A 27,929-nucleotide genomic window follows, 5' to 3' on the forward strand; every position below is an offset into this window, starting at 1 on the left:
TTTTCGATAAAAAATTACTTGATTTATAAGTGTTGTGCAATGATATAGTATGCAACTTTGTTGCACACAAGCTTTTGTGCAATTTATTCCAATTTATTAGTTACTAGCTCATCAACTTTTGTAATGTTGATTTTATCGATGTTTTCGATAAAAAATTACTTGATTTATAAGTGTGCAATGATATAGTATGCAACTTTGTTGCATACAAGCTTTTGTGCAATTTATTCCAATTTATTAGTTACTAGCTGACCCGGTGTGCTTTGCTACATTTTCAAAAATTATTCAAATTTTTATTGTTTTTTTTTTTAAATAAAAAAAAACCGCTATAAAATGAGAGCTGCAGCTGAAGTTTCGAATTACAATACAAAGACAACTTAAACTAATATTCTGAATCTTGCTCTATAAATTTGTGTTAAAGATCTGATAATTTTAATTTATCTGGAGGGTCTCAAATTAATCGTACGCAAACAATCTAACTATTAAAATATGGTTATTTTTGCTTGACATAATCTGGACTAATGCTAAAAACCTGATAAGAGAGCCCCTTCCTCTGTCCGTCCCTTCACCCCCTGCTGAAAAGAGGTCGTGATCTTTAATAATCATACCCTTTTTTCGTTCCCAAAAATCCTCTTATATTAACTATAGTTCAATTGGTTGATAAGTGTATAAGCTTTATATCAAAATGTATATGGAGCCTCCTCCTTTCATCCCCTCTCTACACTGTATAGCGTAAGGGCCTATAACATTCGTAGAAACATATCCCGTAACCAAGTACCTTTCCATGCCATATTTGTTTGGCTTTGTTGTTGGCTTTGTTAGCATAAATTGAGAACTTATGCTTACAAAATTGTATTGGGCTCACTTCCCTCCTCCTATGTATCTATTCACTGAAAGGAGGATGGTGTGTCAGATAATCATTGAATCATACCAAAATGATTTTCCATGTTAAGTGTTGTCCATTTCTCGGATTTTGTAAGAAAAAGTTAAATGTAAGCCTCCTCTTCCCTTTCTAAGAAAGGAATTGTTTCACGATGAAACAGTATTTTCTATACTTAAAAACTTTTTGATGCCAAATTTGGTTTCATTTGCTCGATTGATTATCGAGTTATGCAAAAAATTGTATGGAAGCCCCCCTTACCCCCTTTACATCTTTCCGCTGGAAAAAGGTGGGGTTTCATGTTATAGTAGAAACATTTTTCGTATCCAAATACTCTCACATGCCAAATATGGTTCAAATTGCTCGATCAACTCTCCCTCCAGTTCTACTGAAAATTGTAAGGGAGACCTCTCCTCCTTTTTTTCATTCACCTCTTTGAAAGAGTGAGGGATTCCAAATATTCATAGAAGCATTTCTCGTACCCAAAAATCGTTCCATGCCAAATTTGGTTCCATTTGTTGTTGTAGTTCTTGAGTTATGCAGTAAAAATTGTATTAAACTCCCCTTGCTCTTTTCTTTCTCCCTGCTGGAAGAAGGAAGGGGTCTCAAACAATTATTAGAACATGTCACGTTCCTATATACCCTCCCATGCCAAATTTGGTTCCATTTGCTTAATTAGTTTTTGAGTTATTCAAAAAATTATAAAAGAGGCCCCTCCCCCCTTTATATCTCCCTACTGGAAATAGGGAGGGGTCTCAAATCTTCATAGAAATATTTTTCGTATCCTAATTCTCTCCCATGCCAAATTTGGTTCCATTTGCTTTATAAGTTTTTGAGTTAAGTAAAAAATATGAAAGAGGCCCCCTCCCTCTTTCTACTGGAAAGAGGGAGGGGTCTCAAATAATCATTGACATATTTTTCGTATCCAAATATCCTCCCATATCAAAGTTTGTATCAATATCTTGATTAGTTTTAGAGTTATATGAAAAATTGTAAGGTAGCCCCCCTCCCCCCTTCCTATCACCCCACTGAGAGGAGGGAGGGGTGCCTGATATTCATAGAGATATTCCCCGTTCCCTTATACCATCCCATGCCAAATTTGATACCATTTGCTTGATGGGTTCTCGAGTTATGCAAAAAATTGTGTTTTGTTTGGGAGGCCCCTCCCCCCTTCATGAGAGAGGGAGGGGTCTCAAACCATAATAGGAACCATCACCTGCCTCCAATACCCCCACCTGCAAAGTTTCACGCAAATCGGTTCAGTAGTTTCCGAGTTTATAGGGAACAGACAGACAGACAGACGGACAGACAGACAGAAATTCATTTTTATATCTATACTAGCTGATCCCGTACGAACTTCGTTTCGCTTTAAATCATTGGTACGTCAAAATGAGTTTAGAAAATGAATTCGAAACATTCTTTTGAAAATTTTGGGGAAAAAATTCAACAGTGTTTAAAGTCGCTACTATTACTATTACTTGAAATTCAAATTACACAGTTGATTGGCTTTTTATTAAAATTTATGTGAGAGTGTTTTCTTTTCGATCGGTTGCAAAATCTAGACATTATGGCAGAAACATGTACTATTTCTTTATGTGCACGACTCTTTTGCTTGACCTTCACACTTAAATTGGTATCAATTAACTGCCTCCAACAAAATTATTGCACAAAACACTGAACATTCAATGAAACCCTCTTTTTTGTCTCATGGCCCGAAACTCGAAAATTGAAACCAATTTTACGTTCCTCAAAACTCCCTTGTGCCATTTTTTCTTTTCAAATTATATGCAAAATAGCGTCAGGAACTTGAAAACAGAGAACAGTGAATATAGACGCCCTTTTCGCCGACCCTTGACACGGAACATGCCTAGAGTCCACCTAGAGTCAATTGCTCGTAGTTTATAACCCTCATCTGAACATTTTTATCTCAATCCGATGCATGATCACGACAATATCGCGAAAACAGTGAGCAACTAACATGGACGGTCTTTTTTTTTCACCACGATTCAAAACTTGACACCTGAAATCAATTATCTTTTCTGTTAAACTCCCATGTGTCAATTTTCATTACAATTCCATGCTCAATCAAGAGAATATCGTAAGAACAATGAACAAAACTTTTGCCGACCCCTGAGTCAAGATTTGAAACCTGAAAGCAAAAGAGCGTCCCTAAAAACTCCTATGTGGCAATTTTTATCTCAATCCAATGTAGAATAACGTCAATATCGCAAAAACATTAAAGTTGGGTATGGACGACTCCTTCAGCCGACTTCTGATCCGCAATTCGAAACTTGAAATCGATTGCTATTCCCTCAAAACACTCATGTGCTAATTTTCATCACAATCTGGTGTTTAATAACGCCAATATCGCAAAAACATTAATCAGTTGATATGGACGACCCCTTTGGCCGACCCCTGACCCTAAATATGATAACTGTAATCGATTGCTCGTCCCTCAAAACACTCATGTGCAAATTTTCATCACAATCCAATGTAAAATAAAGCCAATATCGCAAAAACATTAATCAGTGAATATGGACGACCCCTTTGGCCGACCCCTGACCCTGAATTTGATAACTGTAATCGATTGCTCGTCCCTCAAAACACTCATGTGCAAATTTTCATCACAATCCAATGTAAAATAAAGCCAATATCGCAAAAACATTAATCAGTGAATATGGACGACCCCTTTGGCCGACCCCTGACCCTAAATTTGATAACTGTAATCGATTGCTCGTCTCTCAAAACACTCATGTGCAAATTTTCATCACAATCCGATGTACAATAAAGCCAATATCGCAAAAACATTAATCAGTGGATATGGACGACCCCTTTTGCCAACACCTAACCCTAAATTTGATAACTGTAATGGATTGCTCGTCTGTCAAAACACTCATGTGCAAATTTTCATCACAATCCGATGTATAATAACGCCAATATCGCAAAAACATTAATCAGTGAATATGGACGACCCCTTTGGCCGACCCCTGACCCTGAATTTGATAACTGTAATCGGTTGCTCGTCTCTCAAAACACTCATGTGCAAATTTTCATCACAATCCGACGGAAAATAACGTCAATAACGTGAAAACAATATTTGTCTTCTATGGACGACCCCCTCCAGAAGGGGTCGCCCAAAAATCTAAAAACATTTTTCATCATTCCTGGTCCTAATGAGCATCCATGCCAAATTTCAGATCTCTAGCTCTTAAGGCGGCTGAGTCTATAGAGGACAAACAAACAAACAAACAAACAAACAAACATACAGATAATTGCTTTTTATATATATCTATATACTATATATATAAAACAGGGAGAGAGACAGACCATACAGAAATGTGCGAACACGCAAAACTCTTCACTAGATCATCCGATTTGCATGCGATTTTTTTTGTTGTGTTCGTCTTCACGCGAAGAATAACACAACGGAGAGATAATTTCGAAAATGTTTTTGTGGAATTTGAAAATTGATTTTTAGTTTTTATTCGTATCAAATAAAAGTCATGGCACCCAATTACCATTTTTTTTTTCACACGAATCACCCAGAGTAGGAAGGCGCCAAAAGCAATCAAGGCTTACTGATGTTCATCCATCTCTCTATAGGCAGTTTTGGCGCCCATTTTCGTTGCAAGTGTACTTTTCACGTGGCACCAGTAAAATGGATACTTGGATGTAATTGCTCACCTTCCGTATGGGGTGAAAAAAAAAGAACGCAATAAGCTGGCATGGAGTATACCTACTTTCGAAAATTGTCATTTTAGCTTCAGCATCAAGGCAACTTTAACATTTTTTAAGCTAATTTACCCAAAGCTAGCCGGATTGCCCGGTTTTACCCAGACTTGACCGGGTAATTGATTAAACAAAATTTAAAGGGCCCGGTCAAGTCGTCCAGCCCGGTTGTCCGGATTTTGTTAAAAAAACCCGAATTTTTTTTTTGTAGAGAAATGAATCCAACTTAGATGAAATTTCAGGGACTAGATAAGAGAAAATCGATGTTGAAAAACATGCGAAAAAAATTCGCCTTGTCTCCCGGTGAGACTTGAACCCACATCTTGCGCCTCTCCGGGGCCCATGTATTAACATTCTACTACAGGAGACCAACCTGGCGTATGAATATTATACTGGTTGAGTGTCGATGTCTATCGGAATGAAGGGAATAGTTCTCCCATGTGATCATAATCATTTTTCTTGGTCTATTTCTATTCCCATCATTTCATCTTACGGTAGTTGGAATCAAGTTTGGACATTTTTAAGCACGGCAAGATTTGCATTGCCTTCTCATATCCTGCGCGGGTTGTCAGTTATGATGAGAAATGATGCGTTTGCCGTATTTGGATATCCAGCCAATTTCGGTGTTTGGCACCGCCTTATTTCTATTTTTAAATTGCGACCCAGAGATGGGTCTTGACTCAAACATTCAGTCAGCGAAACTTTTTTTTTTTGTAGAGAAATGGATTTGGATTCATTTCTCTACAAAAAAAAAGTTTCGCTGACTGAATGTTTGAGTCAAGACCCATCTCTGGGTCGCAATTTAAAAATAGAAATAAGGCGGTGCCAAACACCGAAATTGGCTGGATATCCAAATACGGCAAACGCATCATTTCTCATCATAACTGACAACCCGCGCAGGATATGAGAAGGCAATGCAAATCTTGCCGTGCTTAAAAATGTCCAAACTTGATTCCAACTACCGTAAGATGAAATGATGGGAATAGAAATAGACCAAGAAAAATGATTATGATCACATGGGAGAACTATTCCCTTCATTCCGATAGACATCGACACTCAACCAGTATAATATTCATACGCCAGGTTGGTCTCCTGTAGTAGAATGTTAATACATGGGCCCCGGAGAGGCGCAAGATGTGGGTTCAAGTCTCACCGGGAGACAAGGCGAATTTTTTTCGCATGTTTTTCAACATCGATTTTCTCTTATCTAGTCCCTGAAATTTCATCTAAGTTGGATTCATTTCTCTACAAAAAAAAAAGTTTCGCTGACTGAATGTTTGAGTCAAGACCCATCTCTGGGTCGCAATTTAAAAAAAAAAAAAAAAAAAAAAAAAAAAAAAAAAAAAAAAAAAAAAAAAAAAAAAAAAAAAAAAAAAAAAAAACCGAATTTTCCGGATTTAGTCATTTCATTTGCCAAATAAAAAAATTTCTTATTAAGTTAATTTTTTTTAATTTTGCGTACTAAGACGAAATTTTTTGAGCAACTTTTAACATGATAATCATGTACGGTTTCTGGATGCTTAAAATACGATTCAAAATTTCTGATGTGTTTCGAAGAAAAAAATTTATTAAAGTGCTTTTCGTTTTAATTTTTTTTTGAGTAGTTTCTGAATTAAGCCCAAATTTGCTTGGTATTGCCCGGATTTTGGATTGACAATTTTGAAATCAAATGACCGGATATTGTAAGGTTTTTAGATAGAATAAATTTGCCTGACCAGGATACGCGCGGGAAAAATTCTGATCTCTTTTATTTACTCCGTTATTTTGTTTTGTTTATTTTCCGGTTAAATGAAAGACTGACATATTATTCAAGAGAAATAATATTCTACGTATGACTGTGAAAGTTTTGACAAATCCAAAACAACTGAACAGATAACAATGAAATATTCCATTACTGAATCTTCTGTTCATATTTATGGTATAACACCAAGAGAACGTCTAATTTTTAATTAATAGAATAAGACGAGCATAAATTGATTTACTTGGTTTTTGTAAACGTCAAGAATGTAATGAGTTAGTTCGAGAATAGAATGATATTAACTTTGTAATTCTATGTGAATTTCATCAGAAAACCAAATAAATGATAGATACTATCCACTTCTTCCTTTCATACTAAGGTGCTAAAAAACTATACAAAATTAAGGATATAAATAGGGTTGGCTTTGTAAAAATACAATTCATAATTTGATCCAACATTCAGTTTCAGAAATCAAGAACAGATAATTGGTTCAATAACATCTTCAAATACAAGAAGCTTGGAAAATAAAAATTTTAGTCTCGACGAAAATATGATTCAAGATCCAAAACAGGGACAATGCAAACTGAATTAGATTTGCAAAGACTTTTTTGAATTTCATTTCTGCTTTTAAATTCAAGATCTCAAAGTAAAAAAAGATTTCATAACCGATTGATTTGAAATTGCTGTGAATAAAAATTCCATGTACATACACATATATTGAATGTTCTAATTTTCTTTGTTCAGTGCTTAAGCATCCATTTCTCGATAAATATAAGTTAAAGCCGGTAGAAAAAGATGATTTTAAAAATTCAGAGGAGATTATCTTATACAGAGAGCATATCAAATGCATGATAGATAACGAAAAACAGAATGGTATATGAAAATTTGTTGATATTTATATATTTGCAGCATAAAAAAATCGCGGAATTTCATAACATGAAAAGTGCTGTGCCGTTCTACAAATTTGGTACCTATATGATAAAGAAAATTTCAAACATGGTTTTGGTGAAAAAGGATAGACAGTTGATCAAAACTGCTTAAAATGACGACACATTTCAACAAAACACTTCTTGGCATTTATCTTGGGGTTAATAGGAATTGAACATATCGGTGTCAAGGATCCTCTGTAAATAAAAAAAAATGTAAAACGGAAGAAAATAGATTTTTAACTTTATTCCAGAAGATATTTGCTTTCCAGTTTTGTTGGGTTGGTTGGGAGTTAATCTTCTTCGAAAATTTTTGCCCCTGGAGGTAGGCACTACCATAATATGACAGAAGAATTACGAAAATAGTAAAAAAACTGTGTCGATTCACTCCGTTTGAAGGTAACAATCCAGTTTCATGAGCGTAAATAATCAATTACCTATTTTTTGCTTATTTGCATGTTCATTATTTTTGTGAAATTCAAAGGCTTAACGAAGTTTGCCGGGTCAGCTAGTCTATTATATAAAATTCTCTTGTAACGGTGTTTGTAGTACTACTCCTCCGAAATGACCCAAACGATTCGAATGAAATTATTTTTAGAATATTCTGTAGCCATGCGAATCGGTTTATATCGAATAAAAACAACACAAAGTCGCATCAATTGTCCATAATTATTAAATTTGTAGTTTTTTGAATGAAATGAAAGTCATGGCTTCCATTTTTTCGAGATTTTTTTTCCTTTGGGCGGTTGTATTTTCGTCTCCAAGGTCGAGGCGTCGCGACCTGACGTCGATAGAAGATAGTAAGTTACTAGTCAATGGTCAGGGGATCTAATCAAAGAATTGAAATTGGATTAATTACTTTTATTTTCACAAAATTAATTTAAATGCTTCACCACGACCCCCGACAACTATTTTGCAAGTGCTGATGCATATTGGAACTCTTCCTGAATGAACGGTGACAGGAGACTTTTATTTCTTGAGACCCGGTGAATCGACGGAAGTAGTTGAAGCTCTAAACTGCTCAACGACAATCGGGACAGAACCAGCGAGCTCTTGATTATCCGAGCATCTAGGTTATACCTGAATCCGGACAGGGTGGGTTTTCAATCTTCCACATCAACAGGAAGCTTCTTGGATGAAAAAAAATTAATGGTTCCTCAAGGTCAGAACATCTGGCGCGGTTCCAAGGATGCTTGCTGGTTAATGGTTAGTCTTACTTCCGATTCCTGTTCCTGTTAAACCAAATTTCGTTTTAAGACTTTGGTTGAAAAAAAAAACGCACACTACTTACCTGAGCCGGTTATTTCTGTAGGAAAAAGCCTGGTGATTTTTATTCGTTCATGACTTTTATCTTGAGTTGTCCCAAAAACAGAAAACTTTGTTGCTTGCTGTTGATGCATGAAGGCTCCAAAGAATCCGTTTTTAGAAACACAGCACCAACTACGAGATTTTTTTTTGAAAATAAACAAACGCGACCAAACTGGGTTGACATGATACAAGGTCATGCAACATTAATTTCTGTCAGCAACATGATGACAGAAAAATGGAATGCTCTGATCGCGTCGCTTTATGACAGGATTTTCAGAGAGATGATATTGATATAGATTACTTTGTTAAGGTCGGACGACCATGAGCGACATTTATCAGCACTGATAGTAACTATGGCATAGCATACTGATCAGTGAGAATATTTTGGCGCGTATTTCTCAACCCGCATATTTTCAATGCAAGTGGTGGCGATATGATGCCTTGATGAGATTTTTTTTGTTCTTGATTCCTAGCTCACATGGTTATGAATGACGCTTAGATGTGACTCAGGTTGACATTTTGCTGCTCGAATAAAACATATAATTTTTGTTTTGCCAAAATCTGAAATTGAAAAGTCTGGCATCCATTTTTAGAGATTTTCTTTTCTTCGAGGGGTTTGTTTTTCGTCTCCATGGGCGAGGCGTCGCTAGCAAACGTCGTTGCAAGATAATAGTAACCAAAGCATACTGTTCATTGATCGCTGGAAAAAATTAAAAATTAGGCGCCTATTTCTCAACCAAGAACCTATATTTCTTATGCACGTTGGGGCGATATGCAACCCACATCGGTTTTTTCCTTACTTATTTGTCACAGCACATGGTAATAAATGACGCCTAGATGTGACACGGATTGATATTTTATCGATCGAATCAAAACCATATAAACGATTTCAAATATTCAAACAATTTTCAATTCGTGTTAATTTAAGTAGTAAATTGTTGTCCAAAAGATATGAATTTGGTAATGATAAATATAAAATAATGACACTTTTTGGACGTTTGAAAATAAGAAATTGGGAAGCTTTACATTCAATTTCGTATAATCCGATACGCCTAGAACGCTAGACACATTAACTGAACGAGAGTCTGTTCTTTGAAAAAGATTAGATAGGATTGAAGTTTTTAAAGGCCGAATGAACTTTTTGATTTTTTGCAAACGTAAGTTGAAGTTATCAATAAAATAATCTACTTTTCTATAACAAAAAGTGAGGATATGAATTTTCCGGAAGAATTTTCAATTAAGAAAGTGACCTAGAGCAAGTGCAAACTTTCAACTTTTACGAAAAGTGTATACATTAATTCTCCATCTAAAAATTGTTGGGCCCAAAAAAAACTATCTGATTAAATAAACTCAACTCTTTTTTTTAAATCATTCATCAAAAAACTGTTTACACACAATTCAGATACGAACATAACATGAAAAGTATGTTTTGTTTTACATATTTTGGCTACATAGAAGAGACTTTTGATTCACTTTTTTGTTGAAAAGTTTTTTTGTGATTGATATTCCAGGGGCAGCAGATTTTTATGATGAACTTTTAATATGACCTGAAAGTGTTAAAAGTAATATAAATTCATGTAATTTCTTTGGTGGAATAAGTGAAAACGCGCCATTTAGCAATGAAACATCTACAATTCAAGAATTTTATCTCCAAAATGGCCTGAAAGGATATCCCGACTGTTGAGTCTGAAGCGGATATTCAAAATTATTATAAAGGTCTTTGTAAATCAAGGTCTTTTGGTTGAACAGCATTCAGTGAAATTGAAGTACCAAGCATTAATTTATTCTGGAGAAAACTTAGTATATATCAATGAAAGTTGATAAAGTATTAAATTCATTTTAAAGTCTTTTCACTGACGCATCTGAAAAAGACCTATGTGTTATCACTTGCCCCAATAAATGATACAAATGTATACTTCGATATTTCTTTTTGTCAACATAACTAATTTTTTTTTTAGAAAATAAATTTTTTTTTCAGAAAATATGAAAGTTGAACTGTGGTGATATTCGTTTACATTTGCCCCTATGTTTCCTTTTTGAAATGAACTCACGAAACCATCAAAACCTGAACAGATTATTTCATTTCGATCTATTAAATTTTAAAAAATCTGCTTTTCAATTAAATGTTATTAATCTTAAAAATATTACATAATCCTAAATGAAATCAAATGAACTAATTTGCATTTTTTGCTTGAACAAAAAAAAGGAATTTGCAGTATACAAAATCGTCAGATTTAATGCCATGACAAATGCTGTTTGGGAACATTTTAAGTTGAAATGTGTAAAGTCTATAACTTAAGTATCAGGCGAAACTTTTTGAAAATGATTTTGGTGAAAATATTAATTTTAATTCAAACTGCTTTGAAGAATGAGGATGATGAATAAAAAGCTGTTTGAAAATGGTTAGTAAAAAATCTTTTCTTATGTTTTTCTGTTATTCAGCTCTTAAAAATACACCATCCAAAGCTAATTGGGAGCTGAAAGCGCTGCGTTAGGCAAAATATTCGGAAAATACTTCAAAAATTTTCCAAAGATTCATAAGCAATATATTCCAATAAATGAGATACTTTTTATTTCGGTTTAAACCTTATTGTGAACTCGAACAAAACGGAATAAATCACTAAATGGAATACATCAAATGGAACATACATATTATCAACATACAGTTATTTATGGAACAAGTAACAAAAATTGGATTTTAAGAGACCCGTTGATTTAAAATTCTATGGTTTAATTTTGAAAGAATTAAGCGGGACGATTCGAGTAAAGGGAAAGAAGGGAAATGTAAAAAAAAACAAGGAAAAATTGAAAATCGACGCCAATTTTAACATGGTAAGACGAAGTTTACCGGGTCTGCTAGTATATACATATATATAGATTTGCACTATTTTTCACATTCCCACCCTCGAGAAGTGACAAAAAAGGATTTGAAATTTGCTTCGGTCTTATTAATCGTTAAAGTTTAAAATAGATGCCTAAACATTTTTAAAATATTTCCAGAGCTTTTTCCAACGAGCTTATGGTTGTTTGTAACTGTTTTGAATTCAGAAACTTGGTAGAAATAACATTTTATTGACAAAACAGCGTTTTCTAAAATTTTTTTTTCCAAAATAAAAATTAAATTTTATTTTTTTTAACACATTGAACCAAAATCTGTAAATCATTAAATTTATAAAAAAAAAATAGTTTATAATCCAGCCCAACTTTCATGTTGAAATGAAAATAGGAATTAAAATCATTCACGTGTTTTTAAATAACATTATGTTAGTTATAGTTCTGAAGAATAATGTTATCCATTAAGGAGTTAATGGAAAATTCAGTCATCATTATTTATCTTGGTCAAAAATCAGGGTGAACCAAACAAATAAGCTTCAATTGAATTTAAGAATTTTGGTATTTGGGCCATTTGATTTATTTCTACAACTTTGTCAATCGAAAAAGACTTTCTTCTGGACTTTTGAAAATATTTAGTACTAAAGTCGTGGTTTAAAAATCGGTTTTGTTCACCAAACTCAACAATTAATTTAGCACGATTTTAAAATATCGATATTAGTCAAATAAATCAGATAAACGCCACAGCTTTTCATCTAAAAAGCCGCAGGATGCCGACCACTGAGCTAAAATTTTTCATTTTTAAGCGGAAAGCTAAGTTTTGAGGTTGAAAATTATAAACAAAAATAATTAAGTCTCGAAATCCCAAAAATTTTTTTTTTTAAATCTCCTCAGATAAGGTAGAAAGTAAAGTAGTGGGGTTGTTTGTGGTGATCGCTATCAGATTTTAGATTTGTAATAATCTTCTGAACATGAGTTGTTTCAAATGTAAACGAAAAAAAAATTCGAAGACCAAAACGTTGAGCCTAATTAAAAAAAAAACGGAAAGATTTGAACGTTCGGAAGCATTCATGATTATTAATAACCAAACATCCATTGGTAACAAAACAAATATCAAAATAAAATCACAATCTTTGAATAGATGATTTCTTTTGAACGAAATTAAAATTTACATAATTTTCCGAAATAAAAACGAAACAAATCATATTTTTTTCTAGCAGAACGTTTCTGAGTCAAAAATTTAAATTTTTTATTTATTAAAAACTTCGAAAAACAATTTGTGATGGCTAATGCTACAAAAATATCGTATAAATAGTTGATCAAAAATATTTATTTCAATGGATTGAATAAAGTTGATTATCCCTAGATTAAAAAAATTAAAATAAAAAAGTCGATTATCGATTCATATATTTTGTTAGTAAAATCAAATGTTTATTGTCACCGTAATTATGTGCTTCATAAAATATAAACTTAAATTATTGCCGTTTTCTGTAAATCTCAATTTATAATTCTTAAAAATCGAACTATTTTCATATTCGGATCGAGCGCTTCGAATGAGTCTTAAATAACTCTGAAGAATTTGACACAACGGAGAGTTGTAAATTTTGATGACTTGTTCAATCGTTTATTTATTACTTTTTGATTTCATAAAATTAAGCGTTTTAATTTACAATTCAACTTAATGTCACGAAAATATGTTTCTCCTCGTTATTTTGTCAGAACAAACTTAACGTACTGAAAATTGCTAGACTCGATCGACTTATCGTTAAATGCAGTCAATTTGAATAATTTTTTGTTTCTTTATTTCAGGTAAACCTTCATAATGGCATAATTCCTAGGAGCACGTAAGTAACTGATGATGAATCATCAGTCAAATTAAAAAGATTTATTTTTAAGGAATTCAAATATGGTTTAGTCATTAATGCAAAAGATATTGGTCTCCAAATTGAAAAAAATATATAATTTTCCAAACAAATTTTTTTTTCTAGAAAGTACATTGGAGTCAATACATTTGATGTTAAATTTCAAAATCACAAAACATCACTGTTCGAAAATTTCAATAAAAATTTAACAATAATACTATTTTTTTGAACAGTTCTAACAGAATTTAAAAAAAAAAACAATTTCATAAAACTTCTCAATTTTGGTCTATTTTTATATTGCCACACGACATTTTTCGGAAGTTTTACGATTTTTTCATTCACATATTGGTTTTGAAATTGTCAAATCTTTATTGGAAATTTTGTTAAACATTGAATGGACTTGCACTCAGAAAAGAGCGATCATCATAAAAATTTGATGAGAAACTCTTATTATAGAGGAAAAACTGCTGAACATTATTTTCTCTTCCAGCCAGGATTTCTGAAACGGATACATATAGAAAGAACAATTTAAAAACAAATTTGGATTAAAATTACAGTTATAAATGTTTCACTTTAGTAAATTGAAATCAGTATTTTTCTTGCCTCTTTTGATGGGATTGGTTTCAATGTTGTAGTTTTAGTTGTTACAGCAGTTTTAGCCTCCGTAGTCGTAGTAATTGGTGGTGTTGTTGTTGAAGTAGTAGTTGTTATTGTTGACGTAGTTTGAGGTGGAACTTCCGAATGTGTCAAACTGGGAACTATATTTTCCTCTTCATATTCATACTCTGCAGGGAAAATTGCATTAATATTTTGTATGAGTCAATCAAACCTGTTAATGATTACCATCATCATATTTGAGCGAGACACTGTAAGCTTCAATTTTGCAAATCAATAGGCAGAACGTTGCAATCACCACGGTTAAATGCATTATGTCGTAGCTGAGATTGATGAATGAGAAAGTGTGTTCAATCTTCTACGCCACTTCAGAGTCTGATCATGTCTGTCTACTGGTCAGAAGAAAATTTATTGATAATAGTTCGCACGATAATCACGGTGAGAATTTCACCAAACGTGTCAGCAGCTGATACAAAAAAGTTGATTATACTTCCGAAGAAATTTGTTTGGTGCCTATGCTTCATCAAACCAATGTATGTGTGACAATTCTCTTGAAATGGTTACAATTTGTTTAAAAAAAAAATCGAATGTTTCGTAAATTATATTTGAATAGTTGAAAATAGGTTTGGAAATCCTCCCAAAATGGTCATTATTTGCCTTAAAATTATCTCGAAAATGTTTTGTACATTATTATTGAAAAAATTTAAATTGTCTCAAAAATCTTAAAATAGGGTTACAAACAGTCTCGAAAGTGTCTCACTTTACTTCACTGAAAATCGCTTATGAGCAATTTCACGGTGTATTTTTTGGACATTTAAAGAGAAAAAAATAGGCGGACTTGGTAGGCTGTGGAAGAACAAAGCGGGCGCGTTTTTTTCTGACAGTAAAAACTGCAATTCCGAAAATTGAAAATTTATTAAGTTTTTAAAAAATTATTGAAGACCGAAGCTTTATTGATTAGAATTTTCTGAAGAAGTGAGCCCGATAGTCTCCCCAACATCAACTGATCTATCTCAGTCAAGAATTTTCGATACCTGGAAGAAATGGTCAAGAGTCAAACATCGGCCCTCCGTGAGTGCAAGCAATGGAAAACATCAGGAGGGAACCCAATTGATTTATTGATCGAGTTATCTTCATCATCAAATCCCCAAAAAGCTAAGTACACTTTTATTCAAAACATGAATACTTAATAAAATTTCCATAGGATGGTTTTACTTCTTATTCTTGTGTAGAGGATGGTAGTATGTATTTGATCCATTCATTTAATTTTTCTCCTCTCCAACCTATTTTTTTTTTTCATATGATACAAAATGCAATGCATATTAAATGACGAACAGTAATTTAAAATAAATTTTCATACAAGCTCATATTTAAATTTTTTTAATAAAGTGTGAAAAAATAAAGTGTGCAAAAAATAAAGCACATGAAGTTTAAAATTATAGTCCGTACTTTCCATTTAAATTGTGTTTTTTTCGTATTTCAAGATCTTTTGCTGCCTGAAAGGTAGCTTAAAATTGATTAAGTTGGAGTAAAAAGCGTTAGGAAAGTTTAACTCTATGTATCTTCGTTACGATAGCTAATCTACCAAAAATTTTGCATCCTAGATTTCTTTTTTCAAATTTTCATTTGGTTTTTATTGATAGGGAGAACTGTTTTTTTTCTCCTAACATTTAAAGAATCATTTAACACAATCTAGTATTGCTTTTATTTGAGGAATTTGATATACTTTTTTTCCTTACAACACAAGTTTTTTTGAGCTGTTAAGCGTTTGTTCTAAAAGGCTTAAAATTTTGGAATGTAACTCAAAATGCATACAATGTGTTCAGAAATATAGTAGTTTGATGTAGTGTTTCTAGTTTTGTAGTAACACGTAGCGATGGTTTTGCACATTCACCGCAAAAAGTTTGTGGAGTTTAAATATAGTTTGTTGATTTAAAGATCAAATTCAGATAGTTTTGTGTCATGAAATTGATAACAGTCCTCGGCCGGAAGCGTAGCAGGAAAAACCGATCGTATTAAGTGTAGTACGACCATTTTGGATTCTTTTGATATTGATGATTAATGAAAATATTGAGGCTAGTTAGAATATTGTACTATTAATTTTCAAATAGTTAGCAAAGGTCTTTAAAAAATATCTAATAATACCCCAACTTGCTAAAGTACATTTTCAAGAATATGATGTGTCAATTTCAAAAATTTGATCAATCAACGTTAGATGCTTGTTTTGAAAATTTATAGTACAAACATTTATCAGGGAAAATAGTAAGGGGTTTATAGTAAACTTTAACATAAATATTGCTAATTTTCTAGCAGGCCCAGCAATTTTGATGGGATCGTTTTATTTCCATGTTTATTTAAAATATTTCGGTAGGTATATAACATTAAAATATCAATGCATTTGACTAAAATTACGTCAAATTTAAAATTTTTCAAAAATTTTGTTTATCAGCCTCAATGGTAGAGCTAGATGTTTCAGTAGGAAACTTTAGGAGAATAGGAGGTGTAGGACGAAATGCTGGCCAAGCATCTCCCAGGGTTTACCTTTCCCAATTACCTGTTACAAACCTCCCCACGTTTATGGGTGGATCGTAGAGATCTCTGCATCTACTTGTTAAATAAACGTGAGTCACTTAAGCGACTAACATTCCTTCCCCTTTTCCCCACACAGTCCGCAGGGTTCGGCCAGGGCACCTTCAACATTCTGTGGGGACTGGTTTTTCAGTTTAAGAGATTAAATAATCTAAGGCAACGAACTGAAAGACTTCAGTTTCTATTGAAACTACAGGTAAGAAAGTGTAACATCATCTCAAAAGATAAGCTGGTACAATTTTAAAAAACTGTAATTTCATAAAACGGAGAGTTGCTGAGTAGCGCCAACCGAAATTTTAGACGACTGTTCATGCGAATGCGAATGCGAATTTAAAAAGAAAAAAATAGGCTTCTTTGAAAATTTGTTACATTATAGAAGAGTCTCTTCGCTATCGAACGCACTATTCTGAAAAAATCGATAAAGGGTCTAGAACATTTTTTCAGATTTACAGACAAAAAATAGGAGCAAAAATTTTCTTTAAAAGTTTTCTCTAAAAATTTTTCGTAAAAATACAAATTTTAAATTTTTGAGCTAAGATGTGTGAAAATTTCTTCAAAAATTAATAATAACTTAAAAAATTTGATAAAAATTATTTCTTAGTCAAAATATTTGGCGAAAATGAAAAGTTTCAAAGAACATTTTAAAATTATATTATCTAGAATTCCAAGGATTTTTTTTCATGTATTTTTAAAAACAGATAGTTCTTTTTTTTCTCCTCAAACTACACCCATAAATGTCCAAAGTAGAAATAAATCCTGAGGGGGGAAAAAAGATTGTTGAATGATTGAAATGTATCTTTCTTCACTCAACTTAAAACTTTATTCTGTCTTCGATAGAAGACGTCATCGAAAATACACCTTTATTACCGTGCTCTGGTTAATTTGCAATCGTGATGCGAGTTAATTTAAGGCCCTGATCATTTAAATTTTTTACTTTCTAATTTTCTTCAAATTACATCGTTTTGCCATATTTTTTGATAAAAAATCATCAAAATGTTCAAATATCTGTTTTATAATTAAAGAAATTTTATCACATCTGAGCTCAAAAATGTAAAATTGTTTTGTTTTTAGGAGTAACTTTTAGTGAAAACTTAAAAATTTTGCTCGAGTATTTTGTTTGCAAATCTTCAAAAAAAAATTTGTTCTAGAGTCTAAACCCTCAATCGATTTATTTCTCAATAGTCCTGGATAGGGAAGTGTCTCTTCAATAAAGTGGCAAATTTTTAGAAAGGCCAATTTTATTTAAATACGATATTTTCACTGTTTCCACTTAGAATTGTCTATTTATTTTATTTTATTTTATTTACTTTTATAAAATTATTTTAATTTGAGTTTGCTGTAAAATTGTCTCAAAGTTGTCTTTTGATTGTCACGAAATTTACCTAATCTATTTTTAGTGATTTTTTACCAAATTTTTCTGGAAGTAGTTGAAAATTGGTCCCTATGTTTTTTGAAAGATAAAATTGAGAATTTGAAATGATTTTTGAAATGTCTGGATTTTGTTTTCTTCTATTCAACAAATTGATTAAGAAGTTTCCGCAATATTTTCTCTGAATTGTTTTTAAATTGTAAAAAAAATGATATCATAACTTTCAGGAAATTGTCTTATGACTGTTTTCGTATTAATTTTAAAAATTTCTAAAAGTCGTTCTATAAATTTCATTTTACTGTCTTAAAATGTTTATAAATTGTTTTGAAAATAAATTAAACCTGTTCCAATATTCATTTCAATATCATTTTGAAATTTAAAAATTTTTTAAAGTTGACAAAAATCGGCTAAAATTTGCTTTGAATTAGTGTAAAAGGCATTTGTGTCATAATTGTGAAAAAAATTTGTAGAAATTGTATTGATATTACTTTTTAAAATTCTCGAAATTGTGTAAAAACTTTTGGAGTTTCTGAGCATTGAATTAAATATTTTAAGAACCTGTCCCAAACATATCATAAAACTGCTCGGTTTTCAAAAATGTTCTGAAACTGCCCACACATTTTTTTTCAAAAAGTCGTCCTCGGCTTGGAATGGTGTGAAAATGGTCGAATATCGGTACGGAAATTGACATAAAATAAAAAAAATGTATTTAAAACTTAAAATAATTTTTAAAATATAATATTTGTGTGAAATTTTTTTGAAATTGCTTTCAAATTTGTCTCTTAATTGTTCTTAAAGTATCTCAAAATTTTCTTGGAAAAGCCCAAATTTGTTGAATAATTGTCAAAACATCATTTTCAAATTATCTTTATGTTTTGAAATGATAGGGTAGGGTGGGGTAACGTAGGCCATGGGGAAACGTGGGCCACTCTGAATATCTCAGATGTGTGTTGAGATAAAAATCTCAACCCCACTGTCATCGCCGTCGCATTCCGTAAGCATATTTTTTCAAAATGCTGTTGATTTATGTACGCATCATATGCTTCTTTTATTTATCAAACTAAAAAAAAATTAAAAAAAATTCGCTTACAAAATTATACAAGAACCCGCTAATTACATCAATAAGGGACCTAAAATTCAGAGCAAAAATGTACTTATACGCTTATGATCTTAGTTTTGTCATGTTCTTTCACGTGGAAAAGGAATTTTTGATGAAACATCAATAAAGCACACGAACGAAACCAATTTGCAAATCATTGCTTGTGAGGAATTGTGGGCCATCTATATTTTTATGTTTTTATACACATTCAAAACTTAAAAAATGTTTTTCCTATCTATAAAGTTTTATTATGCCAGATGAAGAGTTCTGAAAATTTGTCCATCCTAAATAAGGAATTATTCGATCATACACAACTCTCTTATTTTATTTTCTCATTTGAAATTGCTTTAAATTAATGAAATTATAAAATTTAAGTTTTTGTTCAACTCAAAAACTTTGCATGTTATCTAGTCAATGTGGATTTGGAGGCCTACGATTCCCCACAATTTTTCAAAATTAAAAAAAAACTTTTTTTAAACATATAGAATTCGGGGAAATAAGTTTTTTAAATGTCAAAAAGCTTGATGATACTTTAGAAATGTAGAAAACCTTTCTTATATTTGTTTCTTTTCATCTTTTATGACGAAGAAGCTATGAATAAAAAAAAAAGTGGCCCATTATACCTCACACTCCCCTAAAAATTTCATTTTGAATTGTTTTGATTTGAAATATCTCTCATGTTTGCTTTGAAGGCCGTTCAGATCAATCATAAATTCATACAAAACTGTTATAAAATAACCTCAACACTCACTGAATTGTTATTTTGGTGTGTTGTTATAAATTGTATTGAAAATAAATAAAACCTGCTCGATTTTTTCTATAAAATCATCGATTTTCGAAAAAAATTTTATGGTGACAGAATTGGCTAACATTTGCTATGAGTTTGTGACAATAGCATTTGTCTCGAAATTTTCCTGAAATTTTTATTGAAATTTTCTTTTATAACCCTCGAAATTGTGTTATATTTTTTGGAAGGAAATCACAAATTTATCTTAAAGTTGTACCAAAATGTTCTCAAAACGGTTTCAGGAGTATTTAAGCATAAAATCGAATATTTTTAGAATTTGTCCCAAAAATTTCATAAAATTGTTAAAAAAAAGTCTCGGAACTTTCAAAACATGTTTCAAAAATGTCGACTTGAATTTCTTGGATGGAAGGTGTGAAAGTAGGCATATACTGGCTCTAGAAATGTTGTTATTTTTTTCTAAAAGTTTATTCAAAACTTTTCAAATTTGTCTAACCAAGATATTTGAGTCAATTTTGTCTTGAATTTGCCGTCAAAATCGTTTCAAAACTGTTCACAAATTGTCTCAAAATTATCTTAGAAAAGTCTTCGTTTGTTAAATAATTGTCCAAACATTTTCCTGAAACTGTTTAAAAATGGTCTTTAAATCTTGAAGTTGTACAAAATTCCCACGGAATTGTTTAATATTCTGTTGATTTTTTTATGCTTGCTTTAACGTCCGTTCAGATCAATTAAAAAATAATTCAAAACTGTTATGTACTAATATCACAACTCAGTGAATTGTTATAAGTTTTTTTTAAACATTGCTTGAATATGTCTCATCATTTCAATGTATAATTCCGCCAAGATTGTCAAAAAATTGAAAATTGTCTGTATTTGTTAAAACAAGATATCCTTAATTGCCTTTTTGTCTGATTCTTTCTTACTATGGAAGGAGAAAAATCCTAAGACCCAATAAAAATTAATTAAATTATGTCTCAAAAAATGTCTTGCAAGTTTCTCCGAGTTGTCAATACATTTTTATCTTCCCAATTTCTTGAAACTATTGGAAAATATTTGATTTTTTTTAATTGTCCAAAACACTTTGAAAATTGTCTTAAAACTGCTTTAACATTTTTGCAGGATTCCAGTTCATACTTTTTCCACCCGCTCTTCAACTGTTTCATAATAATTCAACTCCTCTTTTAACTGTTTCATATTTGATATTAAATTTTCTTTAAAAACAATTCCCTTTTTCTTGTTTTGAATACCTGTAAAAAATCTCTTAAAAGGGGAGTAGAGTATAACACTTCAAAAAAAAGCGATTTTTTTTAATTTTCTTATTGTAAAACATTTCAAGAATGTTATATTTTCAAGTTAATCGACGCAAAACTGTTAAAATTATAGAACTTTATTTCCTCTTATCTAATACTGCAAGAATTCGTAGAGCAGAAACTTCAAACGCGTTTTTCTCGAAAGCACAATTTTAAAGTCAGTGGACATCGTCATTTGAAAACTACTTCACCGATTCTTTTCAAATTTGAAACATATTTTCCACATATAAAATACCAAACCCCAACGATTTAATTTTTTTTTAGTTAAAGGAGATTTTACAGATAAAAAATGGCGGTTTTTTTCGTGAAAAATCGTAGTTCTTACTTCAAACAGCCACAAAAATTTCATGAAAAAAAAATTAAATTAAATTAAATCGCTGGGGTCCAGAAAAACATCTATTAAAAATATTTTGCGCTGATATTTTGACTTCAGATGATTCTGTGCTGAGATACAGTATCCACCGTAAATCCTGTTTTCTAAAAGGCATCCTCGTAACCGGCTCATTTTTCAATATATTTACTATGAAAAAAATTACAAAATGTACTTTTAACAATGCTTTGTATAATGCAAAAAATTTGTATACATTTGTTTGAACGATAGCTCAAAAAAAATATCGTGAAAATGGTGTTTTTTTTACCCGTTAGACCCTACTCCCCCCTAAAGATGTTTGCAAATTTGCTCAAATTTGGTTAAAAATGCTTCTAACTTTTCATATTTTTGGCAGAAAAAGACTTTTGATCGAAGATCGACATAATAACGTGAATGGTAATGTTGAAGAAACTTGTTCTGTTATTAGTCAGGATTTTTCATGGACTTTTTCATACTTTTTTTTTGAAAAATTGAAAAAAAAGCTAAAGTAAAATTCCGCTATTTTCGTGGCAAATTTTTTTTTTAGCTAATCCCATAAAAAAGACAATTATACAACACCCTAAATCCACAGTTAGATTATAGGGTTTCGTGAAAATTGTCTTTTTCTTTAAGACACTCGGTAGAAATTCTTCTTTCAAGTAGTCCTTTACAAAAATGTAAAACTTCAAGATTTAATGAGGAACTAGAAAATCTTTATGTAAATCAGATAACAGTTCTGTTTATAACGATAGATTATTCAAATTTGATTAACAAATTATTTTCAAATTTGTCTAAATGGATACCAAACAATAAGAAGGGGAATTTCTTAAAAGTTATACTAAAATAGTAATGTTTTCTGACAAAAAAGTTGGAGGATAACAAACATTTCAAACTTTTTACAGTTTGTTAAAAAATCTTAAATATCTGAAACCAAACAATATCATAAATAATTAAATTCTAATCGATAGTTTTCAATTTTTTTTTAAGATACTGAACAATTGTTTTTAACGAATATTGATAACGTTTTAGATTCAAATTAAAAGTAAAAGGATTATATCATTTTTAATTCATTTTTTTGCTGTTCTTAAAATCAATAAAATAAAAATCACAAAAACTGTATGCATAAAAACGTTTATAATACTCAATTAACTAAAATAATTTTGATTTTGAATCAAAAAAAAATTATGTAATAAATTTCATCGCCTGCTTTTGAAATGACTGAATTTAACCAAAAAATTTTCCATAACAAGACTTGAATTTTGAAAACTAGTGCTTGGTAAATCCTGTTTGAATATTTATGGTTGAAAAAGGTACTTTTGAGCCTATCTATAATATCTTGTAAAGCAAAACTTTCCTTTTGATTTGTGTTTTAAAGATGTTATTAATTTGTTTTTTTTTAAACTCAATTTCATAGCGAGTCTACAAAATTTGAAAGGGGCCATTTCTCAGTTTTCGGGACTTTTCGAATTGAATAACGACACTAAAACTCCAAACTTATTACTAGTTTATTAAACTACCAGAATTTATACCATGGTTTCTGAAATGAAAAAAAAAGTTGATTATAATGATGGAACATTTTCTTCGACAAGACGAAAACTTGAAGGTTTTTGTTTTAAATTTCAAATTATTTTTTACTGTTTTCAGCCAATGGATTTTAAAACATTTTTCACAGATTCTGATTTAAGTTATAAAATAAGGTTGCCTGATTGCCCGGTTTTATCCGGGTTTGCTTGGATATTCGGTTCAAAATTTGGTAATTGTCCGGTCTGTCCGACTTTTTTTTTATTAAAGCCTGGATTTTGCCCAGATTCATTCACTTTATTTGGAAAATCAAACAAAAAAAAAACACACACTGTTCACTGTGTTGTAAAAATTTCTTATACATGCCTCCAAAACGAAATTTTCTGATCAAGTTTTATATACATAATCATGAACGGTTTTTTGGAGGCCTTAAATGCGATTTTAAATCTGTCGATGAGTTTTTGATGAATAAGTTTGTTTCAAATGTTTTTTTAAGCTATTTTTGTTGGATAATTTCTGAATTTTGACAAAATTTTCCCGGATTTGCCGGGCTAGAGTGCTGAAAAATTCCGAAAACCTTATTTTAGAACCTTACTCCTGAATTCAAGAATTCGCATCAATTTTTTTAATCTGAATCCAAATTATTAGTTTTTGAGTTCGTAATCTTTGGTCAAATTTTACAAATTCAGTGATCATTCGCAAATTTAGGATTTCAAATTTATTGCCATAAACTGAACCATCTATCAACATAACTGGGCATTTTACCTTCGTTGTCGGCCGCATGGTTGTAGTTGTAGTGGTTGTTGTCGTTGTTGGTGTTGTTTTTGGAGCGAACGGTGAATATGTGTAAGCAGCAATCGCATCTTTGTATTTGTATGTATCAACTGTAACAGATCAAATAATTTTTCTTATCAATTTAAAAAAATCTTCTGTAAGTGATGTTGAAAGACATTTTTTCCCACTTATCACCGAAACACTTATTTAAATTTCACTCACCATCATCATCTTCCACTGGTAAACTTTTTATTCCAAATACACAAATTAACACGCAAAACGCCACAAAAACAACTCGCAAATGCATTTTGTTGAAAATGGGAACACGCAGTAAGAATATATTGAGGATTCGTCTCTATCACTTGAAGCTCTGATCGGTACTGTGTCGTGATCTTCTGAACTTCACAACAGAGAATCATCTTCCTTCTTTGCCAGACTAGGGTATTCCCCAATTAACGGTGGTATAACTCACACTAATTGATTCAGTTCGTGGGGTTCACAAGATAACGCATGAAGATGATTCTTTCAATCAAATTACGGATTACTGGAATGTGATTCTTCAAAAGAATTTATTGGGGATTAAGTCATTCAGAATGATTAAATTAACTCAACTATCAAAATTTTAAAAATTGTCAAAATTGTCAAAATTGTCAAAATTGTTAAAATTTTCAAAATTTTCAAAATTGTCAAAATTGTCAAAATTGTCAAAATTGTCAAAATTCTCAAAATTGTCAAAATTGTCAAAATTGTCAAAATTGTCAAAATTGTCAAAATTGTCAAAATTGTCAAAATTGTCAAAATTGTCAAAATTGTCAAAATTGTCAAAATTGTCAAAATTGTCAAAATTGTCAAAATTGTCAAAATTGTCAAAATTCTCAAAATTGTCAAAATTGTCAAAATTGTCAAAATTGTCAAAATTGTCAAAATTGTCAAAATTGTCAAAATTGTCAAAATTGTCAAAATTGTCAAAACTGTCAAAATTGTCAAAATTGTCAAAATTGTCAAAATTGTCAAAATTGTCAAAATTGTCAAAATTGTCAAAATTGTCAAAATTGTCAAAATTGTCAAAATTGTCAAAATTGTCAAAATTGTCAAAATTGTCAAAATTGTCAAAATTGTCAAAATTGTCAAAATTGTCAAAATTGTCAAAATTGTCAAAATTGTCAAAATTGTCAAAATTGTCAAAATTGTCAAAATTGTCAAAATTGTCAAAATTGTCAAAATTGTCAAAATTGTCAAAATTGTCAAAATTGTCAAAATTGTCAAAATTGTCAAAATTGTCAAAATTGTCAAAATTGTCAAAATTGTCAAAATTGTCAAAATTGTCAAAATTGTCAAAATTGTCAAAATTGTCAAAATTGTCAAAATTGTCAAAATTGTAAAAATTGTAAAAATTGTAAAAATTGTCAAAATTGTCAAAATTGTCAAAATTGTCAAAATCGCCAAAATTGTCAAAATTGTCCAGATTGTCAAAATTGTCAAAATTGTGAAAATTGTCAAAATTGTCAAAATTGTCCAAATTGTCAAAATTGTCAAAATTGTCAAAATTGTCAAAATTGTCAAAATTGTCAAAATTGTCAAAATTGTCAAAATTGTCAAAATTGTCAAAATTGTCAAAATTGTCAAAATTGTCAAAATTGTCAAAATTGTCAAAACTGTCAAAACTGTCAAAATTGTCAAAATTGTCAAAATTGTCAAAATTGTCAAAATTGTCAAAATTGTCAAAATTGTCAAAATTGTCAAAATTGTCAAAATTGTCAAAATTATCAAAATTGTCAAAATTGTCAAAATTGTCAAAAAAGTCAAAATTGTCAAAATTGTCAAAATTGTCAAAATTGTCAAAATTGTCAAAATTGTCAAAATTGTCAAAATTGTCAAAATTGTCAAAATTGTCAAAATTGTCAAAATTGTAAAAATTGTCAAAATTGTCAAAATTGTCAAAATTGTCAAAACTGTCAAAATTGTCAAAATTGTCAAAATTGTCAAAATTGTCAAAATTGTCAAAATTGTCAAAATTGTCAAAATTGTCAAAATTGTCAAAATTGTCAAAATTGTCAAAATTGTCAAAATTGTCAAAATTGTCAAAATTGTCAAAATTGTTAAAATTGTCAAAATTGTCAAAATTGTCAAAATTGTCAAAATTGTCAAAATTGTCAAAATTGTCAAAATTGTCAAAATTGTCAAAATTGTCAAAATTGTCAAAATTGTCAAAATTGTCAAAATTGTCAAAATTGTCAAAATTGTCAAAATTGTCAAAATTGTCAAAATTGTCAAAATTGTCAAAATTGTCAAAATTGTCAAAATGGTCAAAAGCGTCTAAATTGTGAAAATTGTCAAATTGTCCAAATTGTCAAAATTGTCAAAATTGTCGAAATTGTCAAAATTGTCAAAATTGTCAAAATTGTCAAAATTGTTAAAACAGTCAAAGTTGTCAAAATTGTCAAAATTGTCAAAATTGTCAAAATTGTCAAAATCGTCAAAATTGTCAAAATTGTCAAAATTGTCAAAATTGTCAAAATTGTCAAAATTGTCAAAATTGTCAAAATTGTCAAAATTGTTAAAATTGTCAAAATTGTCAAAATTGTCAAAATTGTCAAAATTGTCAAAATTGTCAAAATTGTCAAAATTGTCAAAATTGTCATAATTGTCAAAATTGTCAAATTGTCAAAATTGTCAAAATTGTCAAAATTGTCAAAATCGACAAAATTTTCAAAATTGTCAAAATTGTCAAAATTGTCAAAATTGTCAAAATTGTCAAAATTGTCAAAATTGTCAAAATTGTCAAAATTGTCAAAATTGTCAAAATTGTCAAAATTGTCAAAATTGTCAAAATTGTCAAAATTGTCAAAATTGTCAAAATTGTCAAAATTGTCAAAATTGTCAAAATTGTCAAAATTGTGAAAATTGTCAAAATTGTCAAAATTGTCAAAATTGTCAAAATTGTCAAAATTGTCAAAATTGTCAAAATTGTCAAAATTGTCAAAATTGTCAAAATTGTCAAAATTGTCAAAATTGTCAAAATCGCCAAAATTGTCAAAATTGTCCAAATTGTCAAAATTGTCAAAATTGTCAAAGTTGACAAAATTGTCAAAATTGTCAAAGTTGACAAAATTTTCAAAATTGTTAAAATTGTTAAAATTGTCAAAATTGTCAAAATTGTCAAAATTGTCAAAATTGTCAAAATTGTCAAAATTGTCAAAATTGTCAACATTGTTAAAATTGTCAAAATTGTCAAAATTGTCAAAATTGTCAAAATTGTCAAAATTGTCAAAATTGTCAAAATTGTCAAAATTGTCAAAATTGTCAAAATTGTCAAAATTGTCAAAATTGTCAAAATTGTCAAAATTGTCAAAATTGTCAAAATTGTCAAAATTGTCAAAATTGTCAAAATTGTCAAAATTGTCAAAATTGTCAAAATTGTCAAAATTGTCAAAATTGTCAAAATTGTCAAAATTGTCAAAATTGTCAAAATTGTCAAAATTGTCAAAATTGTCAAAATTGTCAAAATTGTCAAAAATGTCCAAATTTTTAAAATTTTCAAAATTGTCAAAATTGTTGAAAGCGTCAATCATTCGAATATCCTTCCCGGCAAGTTCAAAGAAAGTAAGAGTGATCGTCATGGATTCATTGAATGGTTTCTTTCAATGTTGATTGCCATCGTCAAAGACATCCATCGGGGTTCATTGACTGGTCTCTAAAAAGTGTGAATCGAATCGTCATCGTCATTCCGTTCGTCTGGCCGGGCTCCAAGTTTGGATCCTTGGACTTATGCCGGCATTTGGGGACCGGTTTACCCCGGTTTTGGGTCCACATTTTTTGCCAAAAAGGAACGCGAGGGGGTCGTCGTCTTCGTCTTCCGTGGCTTACGACGCGTTTTGCGTCCCCGGCGGGTGCCATTTTATGACGTCGCTCGCGCAATATCTTGTCCGTATGGCCGTTATGGCGTAAGAGCCTGGAACTGGACCCAGGCTTCAGCAGCAGAATTTAGTAATAACGATGATGATAAATGTGAATGCGATCGTTCCGAGATTCGGAAGAAAGTGAAATTTTTGAAAACCTGTTGCTGACCTGTCTCTTTCTCCTGGCGTGGCTTGGCGACCTCCAGGGTGGCGCTTTTGAATGACGCTGATTATGGGGGTAAATGCGAAGAAAGTTTCGTTAGGACCATGCCTTGCTGCGTGTCGTCCTTTGATAGTGTCGATCAAGTTCCGGGCTGCTGGAGGCGATAAAGCTAGGCATGATTTCATAATATGCTTGAGCATAACTAAAAAAAAACATCAATT

The 27,929-nt window shown here is 31.0% G+C and overlaps 2 protein-coding genes across 3 annotated transcripts in view; one reads left to right on the forward strand and one right to left on the reverse strand.

The window, feature by feature from the left end:
• The window catches only part of LOC129751195 (uncharacterized), a 598,057-nt gene that overhangs the window by 439,827 nt on the left and 130,301 nt on the right, over positions 1–27,929 (forward strand). The window lies entirely within an intron of this gene.
• On the reverse strand, positions 13,566–14,241 carry LOC129751198 (C-type lectin domain-containing protein 141-like). Its single transcript, XM_055746564.1, has 3 exons — positions 14,116–14,241; positions 13,876–14,057; positions 13,566–13,771 (listed from the first exon to the last, which is right to left on the reverse strand). The coding sequence occupies exons 1-3, from the start codon at positions 14,198–14,200 to the stop codon at positions 13,679–13,681; spliced, it is 360 nt and encodes a 119-aa protein (XP_055602539.1). The 5' UTR covers positions 14,201–14,241; the 3' UTR covers positions 13,566–13,678.

This window comes from Uranotaenia lowii, chromosome 3 (assembly GCF_029784155.1).
Source record: "Uranotaenia lowii strain MFRU-FL chromosome 3, ASM2978415v1, whole genome shotgun sequence".
NCBI lineage: Eukaryota > Metazoa > Arthropoda > Insecta > Diptera > Culicidae > Uranotaenia > Uranotaenia lowii.